This window comes from Cryptomeria japonica, chromosome 10 (assembly GCF_030272615.1).
Source record: "Cryptomeria japonica chromosome 10, Sugi_1.0, whole genome shotgun sequence".
NCBI lineage: Eukaryota > Viridiplantae > Streptophyta > Pinopsida > Cupressales > Cupressaceae > Cryptomeria > Cryptomeria japonica.
In genome coordinates this window covers 921,164,230-921,174,881 of record NC_081414.1, presented here as the reverse complement: position 1 = coordinate 921,174,881, position 10,652 = coordinate 921,164,230, and the positions used below count along the sequence as shown (strand labels likewise).

The following is a 10,652-nucleotide window of genomic DNA, read 5'->3' as shown; positions in this document are numbered from 1 at the left end:
GGGCCATACAAGATGACAAAAAAAGGCCCTCAAACTTAACGAATACAAAAAGACCACAATAAATATGAACAAGTGCTAATAAGATCCTACAAAAAAATATAATATGACATGCATACCACAAATCTGAAAAATCCTAACAAAATTCTATTTAGAAACTATTTTTTTACTTCAACTATTTTATTTTTTATAATAATAAATTAAATAACATAATAATTTTTTTCTTAATATTAAACTATATAATTTTAATATATTTTAGTACTTTGTATTCTTAATATTTTTTTTGGGTCTAATTTTGAATAATATTTTTTTAAACTGTATTAATTATGAAGAGATTTTAGAACATTCTCACTAAGTACATCTTGCATCCTACTATAAATTGAGAAAGAACGGATAAAAAACAAGAAAGCATAAAAAGAGAAGACAACCAACCGCTCAAACTTCTTTGTCCCAGTGCATGTGTATTTCTTTCTAACTACCTCAATATTAGGTGTATTTAATTTATTTTTTATATACGCTTTTTCCCTTTTCATTAGTTTTCGTAATTCACCGAAAATCATATATTTTTCTTCCCGCTATATATATAGAATCGCGTCTGTCCATACGCTCAGTCTATAAATACAAACAGTCACTTTTTCTTGTCACTGCACGATCCATTGCCGGGTCCAGGTGGCATCTCCCGCCTTAATTTATATCCACCCTGCTGATTTATGAACTGTATATCTGCAATTTGATTTATGGGGATTTGGGCAGGCTTAATTATTTGCCGAAAAGTTCCTCACATCAGATGCTCGAATTGTGGCGAATCTTACAGGGCATCGTTATTCTTTGGACATTTGCGGAAGTGGGTTACATTAGCTTGATAAAATTAGGTTTGATTAGTGGGCAGTTTCATGAATGTTTTGGAGCGGAGTGAAAGAGATCACAATATAACATGCTTTGCTCATCGGCATGGGCACAGATTAGGGTATGGTGGGGTGACTACGACAAAATTCAAACCCTTGCAGTTTTTATGCTTTACATTCAGGTGTGTTATGGTTGTTTCTTTTTTAATAAAAGTTTGTTATAATTTGAAAGAAACCTAGTTGAAGACGTTTATTCAGGAACTGACATTGTTTATTAATGGTAAACCCTTGAGAATCCACCTAGACATTGAGACACTGCCTACTGGGGGAATGCCGCATAGGTTAGTAATGCCGTTTTTAATTTTTTATTATTAAAGGAAGAGATCTCCCGTGCCATCAGGTTTCTAAGATTGATGTATTTTAGCCTTTCTTTCAAGGGACAGAAGATACATTGTTTGTAGTAAAAATAAATATAGTTAAATTCTAGGTAGCATTGCCATTTGCCTTCATATGCATCTGTTCTTGGGTGAAGTTATTCAATAGCTATAAAGAAATCAGAGTTCGATTCATTGGTATCAAGAAGAGGCAAAATTGTCTCGGTTAGCTTCATATCCTGTTCTATTTGGGTTGTAGTCTGCCCTATTACGGTTATAATTTGAAACTGGGTCGCGCTATTATGCGTGTCTACAATCACCGGATTTATGATACTTTTTTGTGATTATTGTCTGCTTTATCATTATGGGGAAGACCGGATCCTGGTTGAAGCTGTTACGAACGCTTGCCATCACTATTATACCACAACCTTTTGGATATTGGTGAAGCTTAAGATCAAAATCCTAATGCTGATGGCACAAACAAGTAAGTCTGTTGTGGGGTTTGCTCAAATTATAGTACCAAGTACCCACATGTAGAATTATTTTGCCCATTAAGCTGTTGTTTAACGTAAGAGTGGACCGCATTCATAAGATTTGTAAACTTTGGTTGTGCTGAATGTACTCTACAATAATTATGCGATTACCTCGTTACATTATCTGATTTTTTTGTTAGAAAGATATGCCAAAATATATACCATAATTGTTAAATCACCCTGCCATATGTTGAGTAGAATTTGCCTCAAAACAATACTGGCGATTGCTGATTTTGCAGTAGAACTTCCAATGCAACAGAACTGTCTGCCGAACCTTAGAAATAAGAAAAGAAGTTTATTAAACAACAGAAAAAAAACCTGAAGAATTGAATGAATGTTAGGAGAAAACAACAATGCAATTTTATTAGAGAGGGTATCGCTACACATTAAACAGATATCTCTTGTACCTTTCCATTGTGGCAAGTTTCAAAATATATTATGGCTTACACCCTACATGATTGTGGCCCTAAATTGCCTTCCGCTATCTCTTCATCCAAAATTTTAACTGGCAACAATTCCGAGTTATCTTTGTCTAACTGTTTATTGTTTGTACTTAAGTGGAATCTGGTGATACTGCAATCATGGGCTACCTTACTGTGAAGGATTCAAACTTTGGTACTTACAAGGGTCCCTGTTACCATAGTGTTGTGACGTATTCACACATCGCCCCATTGCAAATGGGGACCCTTGCTTTTTGCCTTCTAGGGTTCATTTTCTGGGTCTCTAGGGTTTTGTCTGTTAGCATTTGCATGATGAGTACTGTCAGGAGGATCGCTAGATAGCAGGCTCTGCTAGAGCTAGGATGAGTCAGTGGATGCTTCGAGTTAGGGTTTCTTTGATAGTCTTCCTTAGGGCCTGGTTTCGCTCTTGTTGCTAGTTGTGTCTTGCTTGGTGAGTGAGTATCATTCTTGAAGGTCTGAGCTAGGTCAAGTTGGTGAGTGATGAAGTCTGGAATGTCATCCCGATCTTCAAATGCCCTGAAATTTGCCTAAGTTTGGAATTTCCTGATCCTGAAATTTGGCTAAGTCTGGAATGTCCTGATCCTGAAATTTGGCTAAGTCTGGAATGTCCTGATTCTGAAATTTGACTAAGTTTGGAAAACTGAAGAATCCTCCAAAAACTAGATTTTGCAATATAACTCCTGGAGGTCCGAAACCACTCTCAAACATCCTGACAGTATATATGGAATATAACTTAAAGTATAAGTGACTTCTTATACTTAAATGTTATATTCCATAAAATGATCCTGACGAAGAGACCAAAATGTCAAACTTCGCTCCTGACCCTTCCAAAGGGTCCAAAGCGAATTTCTCCATAAGACATTCTACTTTGACCAAAACCTAGAACTAACGCATTCCTAGGCTTGAATGAAGTAAAAACGCTTGTTTGAATGAGGAAATGTGAAAATGAAGTAAAGATTTGAGCCCAAGGATGATTTTCGCTCTTGACCCTTCCAAAGGGTCCAGAGCAAAATTCACTATAAACCTCATTTGCTACCTTGAATAGGCTTAAAACTTGGTTCCTCAAGTGGAAAACGATCTATATTTGCCTCCAGGAGAAAATTGAAGTTTGAAAAATGAACAATCAAGCCCAAATCATGATTTTCGCTCTTGACCCTCCAAAGGGTCCAGAGCGAAAATCCTCCTAGACCTCATTTCCTTCCCTATTTGACCAAATTGTGATGTCCAAAGCATGTTGAAAGGGAAAATGGACATTATCTTGCCTTTGAGAGTGTTTGATAGCATTGAGGAATGAGGTTTTTAGCCAAGAAAGGAAATTTCGCTCCTGACCCTTCCAAAGGGTCCAGGGCGAAATTCCTTACAAGCCTACTTTTTTGACCTTTCTTAGGCTTAAGACCTTGTTCCTAGGGCGAAGAGAGATGAGATTTTACCTTGCAATGAAGTTTCAAGTTGAAAAAATGATGATTTTTGGTCAAGAATGAGATTTTCGCTCCTGACCCTTCCAAAGGGTCCAGAGTGAATTTTCTCAAAACCTCTCTTTGTTATTAACTTTGTGCTAGATCAAGTGTGGGCTAAGGTAAAATCAAGAAGGAGATGCCCCTAAGAGTGACTTCAAGTTGCTAGAAATCATTGAAGTTGAAGGAATTTTGCCAAATGAAGAAATTCGCTTCTGACCCTTCCCTTCCAAAGGGTCCAGGGCGAAAATTCTTCTATCACCTTTTTTCCCTTGCGAAATCAAGTCAAACTTGGGTTGGATGAGTGGGGAGACGTGTTTTCTTGCCTTGTGAGGTGGATTCAAGTTGAAATAATGGAGGAATAAGCTCAAAACAAGATTTTCGCTCCTGACCCTTCCAAAGGGTCCAGAGCGAAATTCTTGGAAACTCGTATTTTCTTCTTGGAGATGGTCAAATTCTTGAGTTTTATGGAATGGTTAGATAGACTTTGATGTGTTCTTGCCTTTGAATATTAGATTGAGGTAATGGAGTAGCCTAAACAAGCTCAAAATAGGAAATGCGCTCCTGACCCTTCCAAAGGGTCTAGAGCGAAATTCCTAAGATCCCTTATTTTCCTAGCAAAATCAAGTCAAACATGGGTTTTTTTTAGCTTGTATGAGTGTGAGGATTGATGTTCTTGCCTTTTAAGGTGGATTCAAGTTGAAATGATGGAGGAATGAGCCTAAAACAAGATTTTCGCTCTTGACCCTTCCAAAGGGTCCAGAGCGAAATTCTAAAATCCATCTATTCCTCTCATATTCATGCCAAGCTAGGCTTAGACTAAGATGGTAGAGGTCCTTGAGATTGCCCTTGAGTGGGTTGTCGTCTCCAAAAATGATGATTTTAAGGCAAGTATAGAGAGAAATTCGCTCCTGACCCTTCCAAAGGGTCTAGAGCGAAAAACACTAAAACCATCTTTTTCTCCAAATTCTGTGTTAAGTCAGGCTTAGACTAGGGTGAGAAAAACTATTTGGAATGCCTTGGAAAGATGTTTGACCATCAAAAGTGTGAATTTTGAGCTAAAAGGTGAATTTCGCTCCTGACCCTTCCAAAGGGTCTAGAGTGAAATTCTTCATCTACCATTTTTCTCCTTGTGTCAAGTCAAGACTTGGAGTCCTAAGGCGTAGTTGAGGTTGAAATGATGTTACTTTGCCCTGCAAGATGAATTGAAGTGAAGGAGATGAGGAATTGAGACCTAAAGCTTGAATTTCTCTCCTAACCCTTCCAAAGGGTCCAGAGCGAAATTCCCAATTCCACTCAAATTGCTCATGATAGAGGTCAAGGCGTGGATCCCTGGGCTCTGGAGGAAGGAAAACTAGCATATGCTTGCCTTGGAAGGCATTTTGGAGTAGAGACATGATGGAATTTGTCCAAAAGTGCAACATTCGCTCCTGACCCTTCCAGAGGGTCCAGGGCGAAATCCTTTGAAACTGCTATTTTTCACCTTGCTAGGGCCAGGCGAGGAGCTAATTGTGAGGTAATGTTGAAAGTAGGTCTAAATGAGCTAGGACTGCAAAATTCGCTCTTGACCCTTCCAGAGGGTCCAGAGCGAAATTCTGGATAGGGCCTGTTCCTGGGGAGAATCTTGAGCAAGCTTCATTTTAACATCTTCTTGTTGATGATTTAAGGTAAAAAAAATGCTATGCTGAAATGAATATATTATGTGTCCTTAATCATCTTATGGTTTGTCTTGCAGATGAAAGAAGACCAGGCCAAGACAAGGACGACCTTACCCAGTCTAGCATCAACAAGGACGACCTTCTCCAGTCTAGCATCATCAGGGACGACATCTTCCAGTCCAACATTCCAAGGAAAGGTACACCATCCATCCTGCACATCAAAGACAAAGGAGGTCAGAGCAAGGGTCCATTGGAGAAGCAGACAGTTTCAAAAGAGTTAACTAAAGTTAGCTTCTCAGCATCATCAAATTGAATATCTACCAAGTTACAAGTGTCAGACAAGGTGGCATCCCAGTCATCACTCCTCCAGTCGGATTGGTCCACCTCAGTGTGTCCAGATTCAATGTACCTGACTCATCAAAGATGGCACAAACTTCGAGGTACCTACCCTGGTTATCCATTGGTCGAATATTCTAGAGAAGTCATGTGTCCAAATAATGCAATTATTTCATTGGCTGGAATTGAGTTGGTTGTAACAAACCCTAATTAGGGTTTTCATTGTAAAATCTCGGCCATTGATCTCAAGTTGATCTGAGCCATTGAATTGTATTGAGGGCATTGTATAAGCCCTGGCTCCTCATTTGTAAAGGCTAATAGTTAGTCAGTAGTGAATAGACAATAGTTAGTCAGTAGTTAGAAGGTGAATAGTTAGAAATAGTGAATAGTCAGTTAATAGTATAGCAATTAGAGTAGAATAGAAAGAGAAGGCAAAGATTGTTGCCAAGATGTTGTTGTAAAAGGCTTGTAAAACTTCATTGAAGAAATGGTGAAATCTGTGGGTCGATTCAACAATTGGCATGGTCTCTATACTTCTCAGATTTGATTTCATGTTATTAGATGAATGGAAGAAATGTGTTTGATTGATGGTGAAATTTGTATATCCATACTACTAGCAGTTTGTTGATTGCAGACTTGCCTTGTGTAGGCAACTGGAATCATTCAGCTTAAGCTTAACTTCAATTGTCGCTTCTTCACTGATATGCATCAGCCTGATGGTGTCTATGCTTGTAGCGATGATCTGAACATCATAAAGCTTTCCTCCGAAGATCACACTAATCTTGTGGAGATGGTCCTGGGATGTCAAAATAAGACTTAGTTAGAATTTCATCAAAGATCATTCATTGCTCCTACATTCTTAGTGTCAGAATTAGATCCTTTCCTCGCCCTCATCCTTTTCCTTTTTTTTCAAAATCTAGGACCAGTATAAAATCTCACATTCCAGCAATATTCAAAGCAAATCAGACGTTTAGTCATCAAGTGTAAGTCCCCTTGTGATTCCAGCAAAATCACATCATACCACAGAGAGCTTATCCACGAGTAGAGATCCTACACACGAGAATCTTGGAGTTACTCTGACTGATCCTTCGGCGAAATCTTCAGCAGTCGGGAATTTTGTTCAAGAGAGGATAAGGTACCCTTAGGTATTTTATTCTGTGTTTGCATGTGCACAAAAAACACATCAACACATAGCACCATGACCCATAGGATACATGTTGTCTGTAATTATGGAATTGTCTTATTTTGGATTCTTGTGATGTCTGCTTTCTGTGTATGAGAAAAATTTATCAGTGTTAATAGACTTAAAGGTAACCACGAAACCTAGATCTATTAGCAATCATCCAATCATAACTCAATAAGGGAAAACGACCTGCAAATCAACCCTATGGTCAGACTAAACCCATCACAGAACGAAAATGATCTAGTTCAAGGCAGACCCAAGATTTATAAAGCAGAAAGATCCCTATTTTGACAATTGCGAAATACAACACTATCAAATGCGAAACTCTTAAATAATTGCAGAATTCAATAATCAGCTGCGAAATATCATTAATAAATGTGACAAACATTTAACGAATGCGAGAAATCTAGTTAACAGATGCAAAATTTGATAGTCAAATGTGGAACAATTAACAATTGTGAAATACAAGTAACAGTTGCGAAAAAGTTTTAACAGTTGTGAAAAAAGTTGAATTACGATTGTGAAACTCTTTAAAAAATAAATTGCAGGGAATTTTTTTTTCAATGAGCAATTACTGCTAAAAATCAACAAGTAGGGATGATCTATTTACCCTGCCGCCTGAGCCCTCTGGTCTACCAAATGTGCTGACTCGCTCCGACAGGTGTTGCCTTTTTCCAACACACACCATAGCTCCTTAATCGCTCAAATTTCGCTCTGAAAATTTCAAGCTCCAAGGGTGCAATTTTACACAATGAAGCCCTAATTTTCCTACTTTCATATGGGGCTTACCTAGCAAATATAATTAAAGAAATAATGCGAGTTTTGGTAAGTGGCTAAGGCTGTTGGATTCTTAAAAAAGCTCACATAATTTAACACACTTTGAAAATACCACTTGAAATAATTAAAGAAAGAAAAAAGAGAGTGCATTTCTATAGTTGGCATCATATAAGTCAGGTGTGTTGACATGAGTAAGGTTTTGATGCGATGCATGCACATATGGAGTTAAGCACCCTTTGCACTGTTTAAAAGGTGTTCACCCTGCAAAATAATTGAAAGAAGTAGAAACATATAGACATGCATCAGACACACCCCAAAATAGTGAGGTTGTACTGCACATGTTGTACCCAGATTTCTGATTATAATGTTAAATTATGGAGGTTTTTGGTTATGATTGTGATCTTAAAATACCCCCCACAGTGTTTATAAGGGCTTTACTTAGCTATATAAAACATAAAAAAATGCCAGACACCTCACAAATAATTTGTTGATGATGTACTCTGTCATGGCCAGAGTTGTGATTATATTGTAGAGGCTGGCCATTATAACTTTAGCAACTACTTATGAGTGGGATAGGTAGTTGCAGCAGGGCTCCTACTATTCTATGGTGGGGGATATAGTGATTCCCTGGGGATTTGATAGTATTAATATGTACAAGGTTAAACTGGATGAAAGTTGAAATGACGAAAATAAGCTCTTATTCTGGGGATCCACAATAAAAGAGATTTCATTTTCCTCATATTCATTGTAGCAGTTTCATTGGTGTACATCACTGGGTTTAGATGGTAGTTGATGCCACCAGCTGCATGGATACTACCCACAATCTTTGGTTGTAATGCTTTGTTGGATTTTTATTATTCTAGCATTTTAAATTGATTGTGTTTTTTGATTAAGTTTTTGGAGTTCTAGTAAGGGTCTCCAGCCCTAAGCATAACCATAACAAACAAACAACATATAGATCAAGATGCATGTAAGATCAACCCAAACTGGGTGGAACAGGCACAGCTGAAGCATTGAACATTACCGTGAACACATATAACAAAACAACTGCTGAAAGCTAGCATGAACAGCCTTTACAGGTATATCTGGATCATATAGAGCCTCCAACACACAATCATTAAAATTTGTCTACCTAAAATAGTAGTTGCAAGCTAGGTATTGCCAAAACCAGTGGCTTGCTAATCTTTTACTTCAGCTAAACAAATGCCTTTTGTTGAATTCTACCGTATATAAAAGACTTACCAATTGCCATCAGCGAATATAAAGCATTGTAACTGTGGAATATGATTTGATAAGGTTTCTCAAATATTGAATTACCTGTATAAAACTCCTTGTCTCAATCACAATGAAAGTCTTGGATCACTTCAAAATGGCTGTAATGTCCCCTTTATAGTAAGCCCAGCTATCTAAAATAGTCAATCGCAACCTTCAAATAAACTAGGAAAGTCTAATTGCCAAAAGGAATTCTTCAAATCTGAATAAATGGAAATTAATTTGAATTGTTACTAATAAAAAAAAATAGGGCATGAGTTTGGAAATAGGAAGTGGGAAATAGAAGTTGTTAAATTAGTAGAGAGAAATGGATTTTGCAATGGAATGTTGAAAGGTGGTTGACAAATGGCAAGTGAATGTTCTAAATTTGAATTACAAACATATTTCCTTCCTAGGCGTTGGATTTGGGTGCTTAAATTAGTAGAGAGAAATGGATTTTGCAATGGAATGTTGAAAGGTGGTTGACAAATGGCAAGTGAATGTTCTAAATTTGAATTACAAACATATTTCCCTCCTGGGCGTTGGATTTGGGTGCCAAGTTTGAATTCAAAATTATTCTGGGGTTTAACTATTGTTTTGGTTCCAATTTCATTCATTCTATCTTATCATTTCAACAAGGTTTTGTTGTTCTTCTTTAGACATTGAGAAAACATTGAAGGAGTGATCTTCCAAGTTGATAAATCAGGGGGATAGAGGCTTGCAGGCAGTGTGTTTACGAGTCTCTAGTGGCAATCACATTCAGGGGTTGCAGTTGTGCTTCAAAGAGACTTTTATGTGGGTTGTTTTGGCAGGGGTTGTAATAGTTAGTGTGTTTTAGTTTTTTAGTTCATTTTCAGATTTGTATTGCTGGTAATAACAACATATATTGTTGTTCTTGGCTGTTGTTAGACATTTATTTCATGCATCTTGCTATTGTGGGGAATTGTGAGGAGTTTGGATTTTATAGTGGATTTGTGAAACTTTAAGCTCCATTTTTTGGAGTCTATTTTGTAATTCTTCATGGCAGATTTGTAGACTGTTATAAACATATTTTTGCATGCTATAATAATGCCAAAATTTCTGCAGAATCTTCTTTTTGTGTTTTTATGATGGTTTAAGTGTAATAAGCTCATTGGTGCAATTTTTGGCACACCCGATTTCATTGTTTGGTTGCAAATTGTAAATCTGAGTTGGGTTATTGAAATTTTGTAAATCTGATATAAAATTGCAACAAGGGTTATTATAGTGGTATCAGAGCTAAGATCTAGCCAACTTGTAGGGTTCTGAGTTGCAAATAATGGGGGGAATTTTCAATTACTTCATGAGAAGTACCTCTGGAGGGAAGAAGTCAGTATTCAACACAAAGATAACCAAGGCCATGCTCGATTCAAATAGCTACCAAATGGTACGAGGATTATATTAAACAATTTGATGCTTTCAAAGCAGTTGTTCCCTTTGAGAAAATTATAGATATTTATGAAAAGGATCCAAAGAGAAGAGAACAAATGGAAAGGTATTATCATAAATTGTACCTACGCAAAGGATTCCAAGCACAATTATTACAAAGATGAAAGAAGACACTAGAAGTGAACTCAGAAGAAAAAGGCTTTGTTTTACATGCAAGGAACATTGGGAAGCAAGTTATAGATGTGGGAACAATAAAGAAGCAAAGGGAGAAGCATGTATGAATGAGATGGTGGAACTAGAAAGGATAATGGATACATCATTACAAGATCAAGATAAGGAAGAAGAATCAAAATTGAAGCTTGAATATTTTCATAAA

At 37.1% G+C, this 10,652-nt stretch overlaps 1 protein-coding gene across 3 annotated transcripts in view; it reads left to right on the top strand.

The window, feature by feature from the left end:
* The first annotated feature begins 548 nt into the window (after positions 1 to 548).
* LOC131038356 (uncharacterized) overlaps positions 549 to 10,652 on the top strand; it is a 95,483-nt gene continuing 85,379 nt past the window's right edge. The window contains exon 1 of one of the 3 annotated variants that reach the window (XM_059213398.1): positions 549 to 964. In XM_059213398.1, the coding sequence (XP_059069381.1) occupies positions 932 to 964 (33 nt within the window). In that variant the 5' untranslated portion in view covers positions 549 to 931. Of the gene's footprint in view, positions 1,025 to 10,652 lie in introns of all 3 variants that reach the window. The other 2 variants (XM_057970757.2, XM_057970755.2) reach the window with 2 other exon arrangements.